At 39.6% G+C, this 19,178-nt stretch overlaps 1 protein-coding gene across 12 annotated transcripts in view; it reads right to left on the reverse strand.

Moving 5' to 3' along the window:
• Window positions 1-19,178, reverse strand: part of CACNB4 (calcium voltage-gated channel auxiliary subunit beta 4) — a 268,744-nt gene that overhangs the window by 13,167 nt on the left and 236,399 nt on the right. For all 12 annotated transcript variants that reach the window (XR_012421105.1, XR_012421106.1, XR_012421107.1 and 9 more), the window contains 3 exons: window positions 14,667-14,776; window positions 9,240-9,391; window positions 7,462-7,557 (listed from right to left, as the gene is read on the reverse strand). Coding sequence is in view for 9 of the 12 variants with exons in the window: in XM_005573185.4 (XP_005573242.1) it covers window positions 7,462-7,557; window positions 9,240-9,391; window positions 14,667-14,776 (358 nt within the window). In the remaining 3 variants the exon portion in view is untranslated. The remainder of the gene's footprint in view (window positions 1-7,461; window positions 7,558-9,239; window positions 9,392-14,666; window positions 14,777-19,178) is intronic.

The raw sequence follows: 19,178 nt of genomic DNA on the forward strand, positions 1-19,178 counted from the left end.
TAAAATAAAAGCACTGTAAATAACCCAGAGTGAAAAACAGGCCTCTAGCTCATTTAGTGGAGAGCTCATTTAGCTCTCATTTATGAGAGCTAAAATGGCAGAGAAGAAAGAAAGGGGAAGAAAGACTGAAAGTGAATAAAATGGAAATGAATACTTGCAAGGTCTTAAAAAAACAGTATTTAACCAACCGTTTGGTTCTCCATTAACACAGTAAGATGTAACACTCTTTACTAGGGAAGCCATCTGAATTAGGGTGACCAATTATTGTGGTTGCTGGGGATCTCAGTGTTTCTGGGATGAGACTATCCCTGCTAAACCTTGAAAATCCTGAGCAAATGGTGGGTCGCCCTACTTTTTACAGAAGATGCAGTGCTCTTCGAGTCCTACCTGGAGGAAATGAAGCATATTTCATTTATTTCTTTTCAATTCTTTTTGGAGGGAAGATATATAAAGACACTGGGTAAGTCTTCCTTAATGACTATAAAATACATATTTTCTAGCACGTTGGGGAGAATCTCATTAAAACTAACGTATATTGTCTGATTTTTTTAATCTAGGAAGCAGCTATTGAATATTTTTAATAAAAAGTATATAAAATGTAGAAACTAATTTTGAAGTTTAATTTTAACTTTTTTTTTTGGAGATACGGTCTCACTCCCACCCCCAGGCTGGAGTGCAGTGGCGTAATCTCCAATCACTGCAGCCTCTATCTCTGGAGCTCGGGTGATTCTCGCACCTCAGCCTCCTGAGTAACTGGGACTACAGGTATGCACCACCACACCCAGCTAATTTTTTGTAGTTTTTGGTAGGGATGGGTTTTCCCCATGTTGCCCAGGCTAATATCGAACTCCTGGGCTCAAGTGATCCACCTGCCTCAGCTTCCCAAAGTGCTGGGATTACAGGCATAAGCCACTGTGCCTGAACTTCACTTTTTAAAGTTGGTTCATTACTGAATATTAGCTAGACAGGGGACTAAATGTACCAAAACTCTCCCATGCATATAATAATAATTATAATTATATGCATTGCTTTACATTTATTTGTTGTACATAGATAAAACTGCATGTTGGGCATTTTTCTTATTTCTAAGTGGTAAAAAGAAATAATATGGGTGAGCATACTTTTATTTCCTTGTTATTGGAAAATAACCCTGAAACTGACACCAAAAAAAAAAAAAAAAAAAAAAAGGCAGCACTTTGGGAGGCCAAGGCACGAGGATCAGTTGCACCCAGGGGTTCAAGACTAGCCCAGGCAACAGGGCAAAACCCTGTCTCTACAAAAAATCAAAAAATCAGCTGGGCTTAGTGGTGCATTCCTATGGACTCTTACTGGGGAGGCTGAGGTGAAAGAATTGCTTGAGCTGGGGAGGTCACGATTGCACCACCGCACTCCGGCCTGAACAACAGAGCGAGACCCTGTCTCAACAAAACAAACCATGCACAAAAAAAAAGGACTGGCAAGTACTCTTCAGTAAAATAAAGCGGCTGAATGGTACAACATGTAATGCTAATTATAAAAATAACCAATGTTTCTTTCATATCAAAACTCCATTCTTTACATTATTAAAGCTTTTGAGATTCTGAGTACTTAACTCACTGCTCAACTAATGATGGGAAATTAGACTCCGAGTTGAAGGGCTTTTAAAAGATCTATGATGGGTGCAGCGGCTCACACCTGTAATCCCAGCACTTTGGGAGAACAAGGTGGGCAGGTCACCTGAGGTCAAGAGTTCGAGACCATCTCTTCTTTTAAAAAATACAAAAATTAGCTGGGCGTGGTGGCACATGCCTGTAGTCCCAGCTACTTGGGAGGCTGAGGCAGGAGAATCACTTGAACCCAGAAGGCGGAGGCTGCAGTGAGCTCAGCTCGCACCACTGCACTCCAGCCGGGGTGCCAATAGTACTGGGCTCTAGCAGTTAGTCCCAGGCAGTTTCCACTTTAATGAGCTAAACAGGAAAGATTATCATAATTCTTACCAGTAATTAGTGAGGGTAAAATGAGGGCAAAAAAATATATACCTTTGATTCTTTTGACTTCCTCTCTCTTGATAATTTGTGACACTTGTTGTGAACCCAAACATGTTTTTCTCCCCACACCCCTCCATCCTGTCCACTTGTATTCTTCAAACATTACACCATCTACCAACATTAGTGCCTACAGAAAAGGCATCCCATGCTTTTGTTAAAGTCAGATTAATTGGATGTGTTAGATCATAGCAGTGGTGGGAATGAACTACCCCTAACTTGATATACCCAAGTCCAGTGGCTGAAATCCCTGGAAAAGGTGTAGTCCCCTTTGGGCTGAGAGAAACTGGATCCCATGTGGTCTTGTTTCATGAAGCAGACATCTGAAATTGATTACCTTCCTTTTCAAAAGCAGTGTTAGGACTTAAACTGTGGACATCCAGGGGCTGTGAATAATGAATGCACCAATGAGGAGAGCACTTCAAATAGACAGGTAAATCCACACGATTCTAAATAATTCAAATAAAATGACTGGAAGAGGGCAGTGGAAAATTACTACTGTGAGAGCAATCTGAGCAAGGATAACTGGGCACTATCATTCGCTCCAGAATTCTTGTGTTTCATAGGATAAATCTGAGTCCATTCAGCAGTGGAAAATAAAGGGTGACAGAAGAGAGCTACCATGGTTACTGTAACGTTAGAGGTTTGCAAGACTCTACTGAGGAGAAGAGTTCCCTTCTCCCAGAAAGATCGATCAATGTCATTTTACACACAAAAAAACATTACACAGCTCAAACTGCCACAGGGTCAGCTCTTGGGAAACACAAGCCAGATTGTAACTAAGTAGGATTAAAGGATTACATTTCATTTATATGTTCAATTGTCTCTCTCAGCTTTTCTTCTTATTACCATAGTACTGGGGACGTTTATACTTGGCCTTCTTAAAAAATATACTATTCTCAACTTATCTGAAGAGAAAAAGAATACCAATACTTGGTAGAAGCAAAAAGAAATAAAAAAAATATAGTGTATAGATGTGTAATGGCAATATAAAATCAGCCTGGTCATATTAAAAAAAAAAAAAATGAGATGGGTTTGCCAGTCCTGTTCCCATAGGCCCCCTTTTGTCTGCATCCCATCTTTTCTTCTGCGAATTCCGAATGGGCAATGAGAGGAAAGTCCCCCCTCTTCCAAAGTACAACTATCCAGGAGCCCATTTTCCCCTCTCATCTTATTGTCCATGACAGATTTTAAATGGTCACAAATTCCTTGACATTTCCTCATGGAGATGAAGACTTATATTCCCTCTCCTTGAATTTAGGCAGCCTCTGTGACTTTTTTTTTTTTTTTTAAGAGACAAGTCTCATTCTGTCGGGTGGAGTGCAGTGGCATAATCCTGGCTCACTGCAGCTCCAAATCCCTGGGTTCAAGCAATTCTCCCACCTCAGCCTACAAAGTAGCTAGGACTATGCCCAGCTAATTTTTTAAAATTTCCTTTCAGAGACAGGGTCTCAGTATGTCTCCCAGGTTGAAGGGCAGTGGCACAATCACAGCTCAGTGCAGCGTTGAACTCGCGGGCTCAGGTGATCCTCCTGCTTCAACCTCCTGAGTAGCTGGGACTACAGGCACTCACCACTGCACCCTGCTCTTTGTGACTATTTTGATAAACAGAATGCTGTGGAAATGATGCGGTCTGGTATCTATGCCCAGGCCATAAGAGATTGGAATCTTTGATCTTGGAGCCTGGAGCTGCCATGTAAGAAGCCTGTATCCAAAAAGAGCTGGCCGAGCCCAGCCTTCAGTCATTCCTGCTAAGGTACCAGGTCAGCTGCCAGCTGAATACCACGAGTGGCCATTGTTTGAAGTCACTACGTTTTGGTGGTTATTTTATTGCATAGTAATAGATAACCACAGCTTGGTCCTAGAACAAGGGGGTAACTTCAGTTTGCTGGCTAAATCAGGCCTCTCATGCCTCTATGAAGTTTGATTGGAACACAGCTACACCCATTTCTTTACACACTGTCTATGTTTGCTTTCCTGCTCAAGAGCAGAGATGAGGAGTTTTGCAAAGCGGTCTGTGTAGCCCACAAAGCCTAAGATATTACTATCTGGCCCTTTACTTAAAAAGTTTACTGATCTCTCTGATCTATCTCCTAGAAAAAACCTTACCCAATACTTTTCTTGTCTTTTTTGTTTGAGACGGAGTCTTGCTCCGTCGCCCAGGCTGGAGTGCAGTGGCATCTTCTCAGCTCACTGCAACCTCCGCCTCCCAGGTTCAAGCAATTCTGCCTCAGCCTCCTGAGTAGCTGGGATTACAGGTGCGTGCCACCATGCCCAGCTAATTTCTGTATTTTTAGTAGAGAGGGGGTTTCACTGTGTTGGTCAAGCTTGTCTCAAACTCCTGACCTTGTGATTCACCCGCCTCGTCCTCCCAAAGTGCTGGGATTACAGGCATGAGCCACTGCACCTGGCCAAAACCCATATTTTTCTTTCCAGGAGAATATATAACTGACATGTTGCCATTCATCATCTAGTCTTGCTAGACTAGGAGAAAGAGATCTTAAGCTGACTTTCACCCAGGCATATAACCTTTGAAAAGCCAGTTCTCTTGGTCTCAGTTCCATCATTTGTAAAATGAGGAGATTGGACTAAGTCAATCTTTCCCTAGACATGTTCCACTGGACCCATAGGATACTCAATGGAAAAGTAGATCTGTAGTCACAATTTTAGGGGAAGCTCTGCATACTATTTGTCCTATTGGAGATATAAAACACACATTGGCATATTCAGGGTTCCGTAGTGAAGAAACCAGACTACCTTTGTTCACATAAGTGTTTTCTCAAACATTTTTGGTATCAGGATTATTTTCCCATAACACTTACTGATATCACATGGGACCCATATTATAAATAACATAGTTTAGGAAATGCTATACTGGGTGCTCTTTAAAGTCTCTTTTTGCTTCAATAGTCCCTGGAGCTAGGATTAATTCTTCTGGCTACAGAGTTAACTTTTTTCAGTGCTCTTACAGACTTCCCTTCCCAAAAACTGTTGCCTTTCATTTCTTAGTAATGTGATACTCTGCCAATGTAATTTGCTGACTTTTCAGACTGGAGATACGGTGGCCAATTAAGTAAGTTGCGAATTCTCCTAAAGGAATTAAAACGACACAGTGATCACCAGTCTTTGGATGACAATTATAATTACGGTCTTGAAGTAAAACAGGGGCAAATGCAGGCACTTTTTAAGGTTACTACTGGTTTTTATAATCCAAAGATTTCTTCCCACATGCCAAAATAGAGGATATGATTCCTTCTCAGCATTACTACCGTCTGGACAGTATCAATTGAATATGTTTAATAAAGTAAACAGTGTTTAGAAAATGTTAAATACAAGGTAACCTTATCCATCCAGACTGCCTGTTTAAAATTCCAAGTTATCTTACCAACTACATAAAAAGAGAAAGTGTTTATCCTACTGAGATAATGGTAAGGCAAGTCTGTCTTTCCAGTAATGGAGCTGTTTGAAATCTCTGACCTGGGTACAAGTCCTAAGGTAGTTCATTGTATTACTTGCTTTTACAGATGCATATATCTTTTCTTGGTTCCAGCTATTTCAGATGTAACAAACCATATTACATGTACAACTACTCAATGATCAACCCTCTCAGCAGCTAAAATCCCTCAAATTTAATAGGATACAAGAATTTTCTCTAGTAATTATTAGAATAAATGTTAATAAACTTATTTTCGTAAAAATAAAATTTCTCCAATAAATCTCTGGCATTTCTAATTCCATTTAGGTGTCTGCTTCCCAGAAGACCAAACTGATACAATTATCCTTATAAGATTGTTCCAAAAATTGGAAATAATAACGTAGTTCCTGGCTTTTGATAGCTAGACAACAAAGATTATCTTCCTTCAACTGTGAAACATTAAAAGATCAGGGCTGGGCAATACATTCTCCTGTATTGTTCAGTGCTTTAATCATACATTCCACTGTATAATTGGGCTTCATTAGCAGGCAGCATGAAGTTAAACTTCTTAACAGAGCATGCCATGCTCCAAGCTATCAAATTATCTTCGGGGTAGGTAACCAGGTACATTTGTGTATGGGTGGATGGGTTACGGAGTAGGAAATTGTCTTTGGAGCCAGATAGATCTAGAATAGATTGAATCCTAATTTGCTATGTCACCTTAGGGAAATCGTTTAATCTCTGTTTTCAGTTGCCTAAACTATAAAATGGGGATAATATGGCCGATCTCACTAGGTAACTGTGAAGATTAGAGATAGTCTGTGTAAAGCATCTAGCACACTGTCTGGCCCATTGTAAGCATCGAATGAAAGGATGTATTATTACTCTTATTGTCTGACCATCCTTTCATTCATTCACTCATTCCACAAATATATATTATGGGTCTACTATGATAGGGAACTGACATACAACAGTGAGCCAGAGAGGCACAGGTTCTTACAGAGTCTACTGGACCGGACATGACATCACGCAAAATGTATCCAGTAATTATAATAAGAAAACTTAGATGGTGCTTCTTATGTGCCTGGCACTGTTCTAACAGCTTTACCACATATTCATTCACTCAATCCTTACACTAATCCCATGAGATAGGTACTTGCCCAAGATTACATAACGAGTCAGTGTGGATTCAAAACCCAAATATCTGACTCCAGAGTCTGTGCTTTTACAGGTTATGCTGTGTTGCCTCTCTAAACATTTGAATCAGATTTCATGCTTCCATAGAGCTTAAACAATCTTACACAACTATATAAAACAATCTAATGAATCCATTGAGTAAGAAGGACAGTTATTTCCTTTACATAGACACAGAAATAGTAAGTGAGTGGAAAAAGTGGAGAGACTGGCCACTGGGGACCCAGTGCCATGTGATAGCAGTTCCCTCTCCCACCCCAGCCCGCCATTGCTCACCTTCCAACCTAGCAGCTGTTTTCTGGCAATGGCGCCAGAAGAAGAGTTGCTATAATTTCGTTTTTCATCTCACTCAGCCCTGACTCTTTCATCTACTATAACCACAGGGCCTCTCTAGTTCCAATCAATTCTTGACCTTCAGTGTTATAATCTTTTATGCCTGCTGGAATTTTCTTGCAGAAAAGTTAAAGGAAGGTAAAATAGGTATGTTTTCTTTTGTTCTCTTCTTAAGCATATCCACATGACTGGAGGCTGAATGCTAAATGGTTTGCTGCATGTTTGCAAAGCAAACAAGGTAGCAGTGAGGAGAGCAGACCCCGGACACTAAGATCATTTCTTATTACAAGGCAAACACCATCCACATCTGGATGCTTGAACACAAGCAACATAACAGCAGCAGTTTGTTCCAAGAAATCTTTTAGATGACAACATACCATCATCACCATCATTTTAGAATGAAAACGACAACATGAAAAAAAAAAAAAAAAAAAAAAAAAAACACCCTCTTCTAACAAGTCAAGAATGATGAAGACAAAAAATGATCATACTTACTGGGGGACATTGTGCAAGTTTATCAGCTGCCACCAGTTGAACATTCAAGTGTTTACTTTGTGACTTTCCTCTAGATTTAATCAACCGCTGTAAAACCTGATAGAAGAAGACATGAACCTCAGGTATTGTAGATGAGTTAAAAGAAAATCAAATAAGCCAGGATCTTTTTAATGGTCTGCTTGGCCCCGAGCATTATAAGAGAGGAAATGCAGTGTGAGAAATCATATATTTAAACCTGTAATGATGTCATCTGCTTACATTGGCTCTCAGTTCCATGGATTTGATATGTTCATCCTATTCCAACTCTGAGTGAAGTCTCAGTAAGAGCCTGAGTTCCCACCCTAGATTTTCCCCAGAGATTTCAAAGAGAGCCCTGCAAAAATGGAGGGAGTGGACTGTACCAGGTCATTTATGTTAAGTAATACTTTAATATTATTCAGTTGAATAATGTTTTAGCTCACTATCTCCATGTCAGATAAATGTCAGAGTCATTTACATCTTTGGTTATTTTTGTCTCCAATTATTAATGGGACATTTCAGTTTAATTTTAAAATAATCAGACTATTCTGTGATTAGGGATCCAAGCAAAACATTTGTATTAGTATATTGCTACATGTAAACCAGTGATATATCTATGTCTTTTGGCTACCGCTGTTAACTGCATTTGGCCATATACTGCCATCTCCCATGGCCCTTCCCCTGCAAACAGTGTTAATCTATGAGCTCTATAATACCGCAGGACATAGGGTCTGGGAACTCCTGTTCTTGCACTTAAGGACACGACAGTGTCACGGGCAGTGGGAAGGGCTGAACTCTCCTGCACTGCAGTGAAGTGCTGGAATCCCCAGCAGTAATTTCAATTCACTCTACTGATTCTCAAAAGGGCCTAGTTTGCTCAGGATTCCCAAGTCCACTGCACCAAAGCAGTGTCTGCACAGGTAGATGGAAGGATAGGATCTCAGAAAATTTGGAGGAGAGTACAGCTTCTTTAGACATTCTCCGCCCATGAGAGGAGACTGCCATGCTGGTTGGCAGTTGAATTTGTATTTAGGCACCAACATACACTAGGAGGCACAGAGAAGAAACTGATTATTAAGATGGTATTTCCCAAGGGCATCCATTTCACATTAACTTTTTAAGGACAATATCCTGTTTTAAAAATGAAAGAACATCCAAATCAAAGGAAACTAATTTGGGGCTATTTCACTTTTATTTTTATCTCCCACAGTGCCATAAAGATACAAAGCAAATTTCCCATTGTGCTTACCATGGAATAACTACATTCTTTCAAGAACTCAACCTAAGCACAAATCAGGGTCTATAATACTTCCATAGGAGATGTTTAAACAGTGATATTCTATTTTATATATGATCAATATAGATACCTTTTTTGATAAATATAGATGTACTCTCTCAACTAGGTACAGAGTACGGGTGACACAGGAATCAACAGTATCCAAGAAATTTACCAATATAGAATTCATAGTCTATGATAAGCCAGAGTCTACTTTTCCACATCTGTCTTAATGTTTTGTTTTTATTAAACACTTGCATAACTGTCTGGTTTGGGATCTACAATAGTAGCTTTTAGAAGAAATGAACTATTATATTCTCCACTATCTGAAAATTCATAGAATCTGTACACTGTGGAAAGATTTTAAATGTGCTTATTAATAATCAGCAAGATGTTCTCCTTGTCCACTAACAAAAAATCACAGAGCAAAGCACATTTTTAAAAGACGCACTTCTAACCTTTAAGACAGAAGGGAGCTAATTACCTTTGGAGATGAGACTTTTACATGAACAATAATTGGTGCTAAGGAAGTCTTTATAAGTTGTGCTGGGTGATTGATGGTGTCTGCATCAAGAACGACCAGTTGCAAAGATCTTGCCAACTCAAAGATTCTTTCAATTTCACTTTGTACTTCCGCTAAAAGGAAAAATAATAAATAGATCCTGGTTATTGTTATGAATTAGTTCTTACATTAGAAAGATATAGTATATTTTCAGATATGTTGGTCTACATTACAAAATAAAATATTCTAAATTTTCACAGATGGCTCTCAGACTTCTTCTAGTCAACATAATATTTAGCTCTTTATATACCTACGACAATTCTTTTATGTTGTTTTTGATTGTTGTTTTGTTCTAAAAAACTTTAATGTTAGCCATAGAAGCTGAAACCACATTGAGAAAACAACTGAAATATATGTGCAAAGCAACATCACATGGAAAGCAAATTACACTGAAATATTTCTATCAACAAAGTATATACTAATACTTTGTGGACATGCTTAAAAAAAAAAACCCCACAACTCATCTGTTTTGACTGATATGCACATTTTTGTACCACTGGTTAACTGCTCTGAATCTATCCTTAAAGCTAATCATATTACTAAGTCTAGTTAGATTTAAGTATGAGAGCCAGTGTACTTGCTCTAAGGCATAATTAGCTTCAGTATTAAGAACAAAAAGTAAGGCCAATTATATTAAAATGCTGCAATGCATCTAGATGCAAATCTCTCTGGCTGGCTGTAATAGCCAAGTGACCCAAATCTGTGCATGAGTCTAGTCAAATGAAAAATCTACTCTTTTCAAATGTCTGAAGCAATCCAGTTTTTTTTGTTTTTGTTTTTGTTTTTTTTTTTAAGGAAAACAGATAATCAATATAGGACATGGCTTTCTGAAATATAAAAAAAAATTTTATATATAGTTTATAAATTACCTGACTTATTGGATCATGCCCAAAGTCTGAATTATACTTGATTTTCAGAGAAATTAATTTGTTTTCATTTTTGAGATACGGTTTTACTCTGTTGCCTAGGCTGGAGTGCAGTGGCATGATCTTGGCTCACTGTAACCTCTACCTCCCAATTCATGTGATTCTTATACCTCAGCCTCCCACATAACTGGGATTATAGGCACACGCCACCATGCCCAGCTAACTTTTGCATTATTAGTAGAGGCGAGGTTTAGCCATATTGGCCAGGCTGGTCTTGAACTCTTGAACTCCTGATCTCAAGTGATGCACCCACCTTGGTCTCCCAAAGTGCTGGGACTACAGGCATGAGCCACTGTGCCCAGCTGATTTTGTTTTTTTATTTTTATTTTTTGGCTATAGATTTGACCAAACAATGCTGTAATCTGGTCCAAAGTACATAGAGTACACAAAACTATCTAATATAAATTATTATTATTAATTTTTAGAGACAGGGTCTCACTCTGTGGCCCATGCTGGAGTGCAGTGGTACAGTCAAGGCTCACTGCAGCCTCAACTTTCTGGGCTCAAGTGATCCTCCCACCTCAGCTTGAAGAGTAGCTGGGACTACAGGTGGACATCACTGTGCCTGGCTAAATTTTTTATTTTTTGTAGAGACAGGGTCTCACTAAGTTTCCCAGGTTGGCCTTGAACTCTGAAGTCCAAGCAATCCTCCTGCCTTGGCTTCCTGAAGTGTTGGCATCACAGGTGTAAGCCACTGTACCCGGCCTTAGATGATCCTAAAGATGGCCTAGGGAAAAGGTAGTGTTGCTATAACTACCCTCACTGAAAAGTGTTTGTGATTTGCTTTGCTTATTTAGTGTAAATTCAAGCTCACATTGCCCACCGAAAAATTCTCCCTTCCTTAACCAAAAGGATTGACAAGGTATGCAGGGTCAGGAATCCTCAAGACTATTATGAAAATCTATTTTCTCATGTTTTGCCTGATTGCATAAAATTCTTATTTCCCATAGAATCACTGAAGTTTAAGGCATGATCTGTATTAAAAAGGATGCATTTGAAGAGTCAACATATCACTTTTCAAGTTATCTAATACCAATGGCCTGAAAGACTTCACATTGCTTGGAAAGGGGACTAGCTTTCAGGATATTAATGAAAACAAAGTGGGCTTATTTGTCAAATTCTTCTGAAATCATATTCTACATTTGTTAGTAATGTAACATATTTGTCCCCTTTTTTCTCACACGTCAGAAAGTTTTAAAAGAAATGTTTCTTCAGAAGGAAGTTTGGAAAATAAAGTCAATTTTTACTGTAGTAAATTTCAGCCTCAGGATGTCAGGGTATGTTTTCCATTTGCTGTTTTCATTAAACTGTCACTGGCTTATGGGAGCTCCTGGCTAGGACTATATGTGAGCAAGCCTATGTTTTCTTAAGCCTCAAATATGAATACAATATTTTCGGAAGCAGCAAAAAGACATTGACGCGAACTGGACTGCCCTGGTACAAATAACCCTCAAGGCACTCTGAGTTTCTGTGTAAGTGACTCAGAAATACCTGAACCTTATTTACTCTGCACCAGCGGTGAGGTTAAGTGTGGTTTCTGCCAGGAGCAAGGGCAGCGATACCTACTGCTTAACCAACACAAAACTCTTAGGCCATGGGCACTTGGGCAGAAGAAGAGAGGTGCTTGGGCAGAACAAGCCAGGAGGGATGCTGGAGAAGGCCACATTAAATACTAGGGTGAGCCCAATGTTTGGATAATACGTATACAGAATGTAAATAAATACATTTTATCTGTGAGGCACCTTTATCTATATAGCCATCTCTCTCTCTTTTTTTTTTTTTTTTTTGAAAAAGATCTCAGCCAAACCAAACAATGTTGGCTACCTGGACTGATTCTCAGAGGGGTTCCAATGAAGGTTTCCTCATAATCCTATTCTAGTCAAATGGAGCCCTGGGGAGTCATGGACTATGATGCTAGAGGACCTCGATGAACACTTCTATAAACTGATCATGACTGATTTGGGCCCACCTCTCTCCAGGATCTCTGTCACAAATGATATTCCTTATACCCAAACCTGTTCATATTTCTCCCATGCTTAAAACACTTCAGTGGCTCCCCAGGCCCAAAGCAACATTTCCCAAAGTGAGTACTCTGGAACAATACTCTCATAAGATATCCTATGGGAAGAAGGGGGTTTTGTGCAAGGGATATATTGCATACCATACTAGCTTCTCTTTAGAATTTCAAACATGCATTACCCTTTACATCTTCAAGGCTCTTAGAGTCTTGCAGAGAAGAAACCTGTCAGTTTAATCCATCATTTCCAAATTTATTTGACAATGGAAAACATTCTGAATGTAACAACTATTACTATGTTGTAAAATTAACATTGCATGGGATCTATTTTGGAGATCTCTTTAGCAAGGCACATTAGAACCCCAACACATTGGCCTCGGTCTTTTTCAGTCTCTTCTGTTCCTCTCAAATCACACCCCCAACTTCCCTGTTCTAAGCATGCTATACACAAATCTACTTCTTTCTCAACAATACATTTTTGTTTACATGTCAATGTCTTTGTACACTCCTGCCTTGAAGAACCAGCTCAAATATAACTCCTGAGAAGTCTTCTCACACATCTCCTACCCCCTACTCTTCTTTATACCCCTAGCTCTTTGTTCATAATTCCACTGTCACAGGTATTCTAACCATCTGTCCCTTCTGTCTCTTTGCCCACGGGTAAGACACTGTGTGTGGGATATGTCTGTATTTCCTAAGTCTAGTGTAATGCATGGCACATAACAAGTGTTCAATAAACATTTGATGAAGCAATCTACAAATGTGCATGAATAAGCACACAAATGGATCACATTGTGGTTATTATAATATTAACAGATTGCCATGAAATTAACTCCAATGGTTGTGGGTATATGACTTTAAAGAGTAAAGGTAAAAACCACGAGCTGAGATATACTTTGTTTCTTCTTGTTTACTCTAACTTGCCCCCCATCCACCCCACTGACTCTGACAGCAGGTGACTGGATTGTAAGAATGACTTCAGTGAATACGGGTGAAGCCCTTGGCAGGTGTCAGTGGTTAAAGGAGTCAGACAACCTGGCTTAAGCTTTTAATTATCTTTTAGCATCTCACCATACGTTAGAAGAAGGAGTAGTTAAAAGCCAAAGACACTATAAGGAGTTACAAAATGGGTAGAAAACAGGAGAGCAGAGAATTGATGTTTATCTGAGAAATCCTCAACCTAACTTAATGTCCTTGTCACCCATGATATTTAACTTTAGTCATTACCTAATAGGATTCACCATCAACATTGCCATTGTACCTCCTCCAGGTCACAATACTGTGCCTTTGAGCATGCTTCCCTCTGCATGTGGAAGGCTCTAAATACAAGACTAAAGAAGGGACCACTAATCGCTGGGATCTTTCCCTCACAAGCACTGACCACTACTCTATTTGGTATGTTTCGTATTCCTTCACAAAGCAACCATCCAACAAACATTTATTAGCAATGATCATGTGCCAATCCCATGTCAGGAATACGCAGATAATACTTTGTACCTTCTTTACAAATTGTACAATCTTTGGCTCAAGGTCAGTGGGTTCTTAGTGTGATGTTAGGGCATGCACTCTGTCTTGGAAATCTTAATTTTGTTTAGTTTTCTATCATCTATAGAGCTAATTTCAACAGTTTAAAAAATGTAAGGCATGGAAGAGCCCTATTTATCCTTCCTAGTTAAAACAAGTTGCCCTCAGAATATGAATGTAAAGAGAATCCTAGGAAGTCATGAGCGGACTACACCACCCTTGGCAATTGTGGAGACCATGAACAGGCTTTCCTGATGAACAATGTAATTCACCAGCACTATGGACTTGCTTCTGTGGGTGGTGATTCCATCCTCCACAGCCCTGTTCACCTATGGCTTGATGGAGCTACTCACTTACAGTCTTTTATTCTTCTCCATCATGGGGAATTTTAGGATGCTTTCCGACTGGTACCCCAGGAAAGACATGTTTAAAGTCCCTGCATGTTACTAATGGTCATTGCCATTTGCAACACCAAGAACGCTGTTATCTAGCTTTTCTTCTAAAGATCTCAGAAGGCTGAACACCTCGTTTCCTTTCACGTCCGCTGTGACTCAGGTATGACAGATATCATTAGCCCCGTTGAGAAGCTGAGCAAAGTGGAGATGAGTGGTTTCACGTGGTTAGGCAGGCAAAGACTACGAGAGCCCATTGAGGATTCTTCCCACCAGACTAATTAGCTAACTGACTAAAGCTGAGAGACAGCAGGCTCTGGCTACTGCAAGACTCTGCTGCCTTCCTGCCATAGCTAGCATTCTCTTCAGGTACTCAGTGCTCCCGCCATTCAGAATGGGGAACAAATTGACAAAGACATTCACAAATGCACCATGTGTCAGCCCGGTCTGTAAGCACAGCTTGAAGAAGTACCACATTTGAACATCTTACCTAAGCTGGACCGGGTGTTCGAACGTTCAATTATTGCTCTCTTGCTGGGATTATTTAGGACAGACCTCTTAGCAAGAGAAATGTCAGCTGTCACTCTCGTTATTGATATCCTATGAATAGGAACACAGAACAGAACAAGCCAGTAAAAATGTTATGGGGCTCTCCAAGTGATTTAGAACCACAGTACTTAATAACCAATTTACATACTACAGGGGAACCGCAGTATAATAAACATTGGCCACAAGTGTTTTAAACAGGCTCTGGCTAGTATCAGAATGCAAGCAGAGCAGAATGGAGGAAGGTTTAAACTGTTTCACACACACACACAAAACCTACTCCATTAAAAATATTTTCGTCCATTATGGCCTGCCTTGCTGAATTCCCTTTATAATACACACCATACCAGGAAGGAACCGAAACATATAAATAAACCATGCTCTTTCCAGGAAGCAGCAATACAATTTGCCACAATTCATAGTTGATTTGCTCTTGAACAAGACCTTCAGGAACTACAAATGCTTTGCTCTGGGATTTAATGATGCTGGTCAAAGCTGGGAAACACTCTTCATTTTGATTATCAAAGACAATCAACCAGTCTGTGGCTAAGTTGCATTCTTTTGTGATACACACGTGATTCTCCAGGGGCCCGAAGGGATACTTCATTTGTAAACATGTGAAAAAATGGTTTTATTTTTTCTGCATGCATAGGATTCTTCAGCATATTTGCATATGACTTTGAATGCATACGGCGGGCGGGCAGTCATAAGGCACTCTAGTTGAGAGCAATGTGAGTATTGTGCCAGGATTTGCTAAGTCAGAAAGTATCCTGCGGTCATGCAAGAATAAAGCAGGACCTGGCACAGTGGCTCACGCCTGTAATCGCAGCACTTTGGGAGGCTGATGTGGTTGGATCATTTGAGGTCAGGAGTTCGAGACCAGCCTGGCCAACAAGGGGAGACTCTGTCTCTACTAAAATACAAAAACTAGCCTGGTGTGGTGGCACATGCTTGTAGTCCCAGCTACTTGGGAGGCTGAGGTGGGGGAGGTCATTTGAGCCCAGGGGGCAGAGGCTGCAGTGAGCCAAGATCATGCCACTACCAATCCAGTCTGGGAGACAGAGTGAGACCTTGTCTCAAAAAAAAAGTGAAGAAGTAAAGACATTGCAAATAAATGCAGAGGGGCATCTATTTGCATATGATTTATCAAATGAGAACATCTGCAACTTAGAATTTAAATACTATTTTAAACTGAGATTGCTCAATTTCCAATCATCTACCAGTAGAATTCAAAGTTTGCCTCTTTAAACCAGTTACTGTCACCATGGGCCTTTCTCCATTCTTATCTTCACAGCTTGGTTCCCAGAAAGGAGACAAGGAAAGTAGCACCCCTCCCCTTTTATACTCAGTACACCCATTCTCTTCTGTTTTCAAACTCTTTGGGGATTGAAGAAGGAAGGAGGGTAGAATTATCAACAATTACTGAATCATATGTCATCTCATACCTGTCTGGGGACAACACTGTCAGGAGACTGTACTGATTTCAGTGACCTAAAGCCTTGGGGAGAATTTAAAATAGTCCTTTCCTCAGATGTCTGGAAATCATTCTTTAAAACAACAGTCTGTGCAAAAGTTCTGGTGCCATTTTAAGCAAAGTACTGCTTGCCTGTGTCATTATGTTTATATGCTGTAGGTTGTCAGGAAGTTTTCAATTCTTAATTTTTTAGAACTGTTAGACCCTAATAATTATTTGATGCATCTTCAAAATTGTCCCCCACAGAAACCAAGAGTTTTTGCAGATACACCTCAGGGACTGTTCTGAGGACTAAAGGGAGGTTCAGTGGGCTCCAGCTTCACCATCCTCAGTGCCAGGTAAACACGCCTGCATTTCTGTTTTCTGCATTGGGGCTTTATATATGATTTCACTATAAAAAGCTGTTCAACTGCTAGAAAACACTGGTGTAACAACTTTTTCATTTTACCAAGAGGGAAACTGAGACACACACAGAAAGCTACACATGGTTAGTTACAGCTCAGGTCTAAACCAGCCCCTGGGCATCGGGTCAGTGCCAAGTCACCTGACTCCACCATTCTCTTATAGTTCAGTGTTCTACAAGCCCGAATCTCCAGATGTGAGTCAAGTGGTCAAGCACGGATGCACAGTCAGTCTTGGCCTTGCTCTGAGATAGTAAGAATTTAAATCAAGTTGAGGTAGAGTAAACCCCCACCCAACTTTCCATTACTCCAGTTGGCCACTGCAGCTTTCAGGCATGAAGTCTCATAGGCAGCTCCTTTCCTTTCCAGAGTAGGGTTTGTGTGGTTTTATTTTTTTAATTTAATTTTCAGTTTTTGGTCAGTGTTGCTCTGTCACCCAGGCTGGAGGGCAGTGGTACAATCTTAGCTCACTGCAACCTCCACCTCCCACGTTCAAGCAATCCTCCTGCCTCAGCCTCCCAAGTAGCTGGGATTATAAGCATGTGCCACCATGCCCGGTTAATTTTTGTATTTTTACTAGAGACGAGGTTTCACCACATTGGCCAGGCTGGTCTCAAACTCCTGACCTCAGGTGATCTACCCACCTCAGCCTTCCAAAGTGCTGGGATTACAGGCGTGAGCCACCATGCCCGGCCATGTGTGTTTATTTTTGTGTTTTTGGGTTGCTGGTTTATTTGTTTTAAGAATGGAGCTGCTGGATAGAAACATACAGGCATGTTTCAGAGCAATCCAAATATATGATGAGAGACAAATGGGTAGGTTTAGGGACAGAATTCAACTTTCTAGACTAATGATTTTTGGAGGACCCAACAACCCAGAAAGTTGAATTCTATTCAGCTTAAGTGAAAATCAAATTTTCTAGTTCTATACAGACAAGAGACTCTTGGTTCTTCGAATCTGAAGAGATTAGCATCAGATCCACATTTACTTTTTCTGAGTCACAAAAGTACTTTTACAAAGCTATTTTCAAACACAGCCAAAGTTTGAAAAAATTCAGGAAAAAACTGCTTCATAAGTTCCAAAATAGAGGGAAAGATGCAGACAATAAAGGGTATGTTTTCTTATTTTATTTGCTAATGCAAGTTAGTTTGCTAATACAAGTTATTTATTAATCAAAATACACATGCATAAAACAGAGCTCCGAAGAAGACAGGCCTAGCCCTAGAAAACCTTCAGTAAGACAAAATAGGAGTTTCTCTTTTCTATGTAAAGATGCTGACTATTATCAAAATCAGACACCAAACCCAAAATTCTTTTTTGTAAAAGGCTCTCCAGAAAAGCAATCACATTCACAACTGAATACTATCTAGCTTATATACTATTTTTAACTTAAAGTAGTATCCTTTCTACTTCTTTTCTTGCTATCCTGAGACCCCCTAGTCTCAGCATTCCTATGTACCTTGTTCAATAAACATCTCTAAAAAGTTCCCTTGGAAAACTTCCTGTGACTTGCTGTTAATAGTTACTGGCCAGTAGGTAAAAGACTAATAGGAGTTTAGTTCCCCAGCAGACTGGATGTAGCAACAAATGTTCCTGAAAACTAGCAAACATCATTTCCTAAATAGAGTAAATCTGAACCCCCATTGTTGCTTATTTCCACTTTAGAATTCATCCTAACTGCTGCAATCCCTCATGAGCTGTATTAGTTTTCTGTGATTTTCTGTGGAAAGATATTGTTTTCAGTTATAACACATTCATTAAAAAATAATCTGCATTTCCACGCTGGTAACATAACAGCTGTAAGATCTGTCTGTATTCTATCCTTGCTACATCCAATATGCAGCCCAGACAGTATAATAATTTTGGAAAACTTCTAGTATTAGTAGGGAAAAGTGTTCCAAAGAATGGAACAGTGCAGTTACAGGAGAATTGAAACACACAGGAAGACCTGAGTATCTTCCTGGATCTTTCTCCTGGTAGTTGCATGAGTCATTCTATCTTTTGACCTCAGTATCCTAATCAATAAAATGGTAATAGTAGCTTTGCCATAACTATCTCATGGGATTGCCACTAAGAGCAAATAAGGTTATATATAAAAGTGCATTCTTAAATAATTATTCATAGTGTCCTCTGTTAATAAAAACATATATAATGTACACAAGGCAAACAATTATTAGAGATTTAAAGACTTGAAGTAGATAGTTTCCTTATATCCTACTCTCAAAAGTGGGCAGTCTACCATGAACTCTCTCATTCCCAGAGTCTGTGAAATGTGGGTGAGAGAATCAGGTCAGATATGTTGTATTCAAACTACTAATTTAAATATTCAAGTTTGACACTGAAGTGTTCAATTAATTATTACTGGTGTTTGAGTGGCTGTTTATGAGTCTGCATTTGAATAGAGAACAGTAGGAAGAATGCATAGAAGAATGAGATTGATTATGAAACAGAAGTTGTGGCTGTTCTTTTACCATTTGTTGACTGCAATTAGAAATTATCTTCATTCTTATACGGCTTGGTTGCCTTGTGATAGCACCAATTATTCCCATTTCCTTTTATTAATAAGTACTATCTCTTTGAG

The sequence above is a fragment of the Macaca fascicularis genome, chromosome 12 (assembly GCF_037993035.2).
Source record: "Macaca fascicularis isolate 582-1 chromosome 12, T2T-MFA8v1.1".
Lineage (NCBI taxonomy): Eukaryota > Metazoa > Chordata > Mammalia > Primates > Cercopithecidae > Macaca > Macaca fascicularis.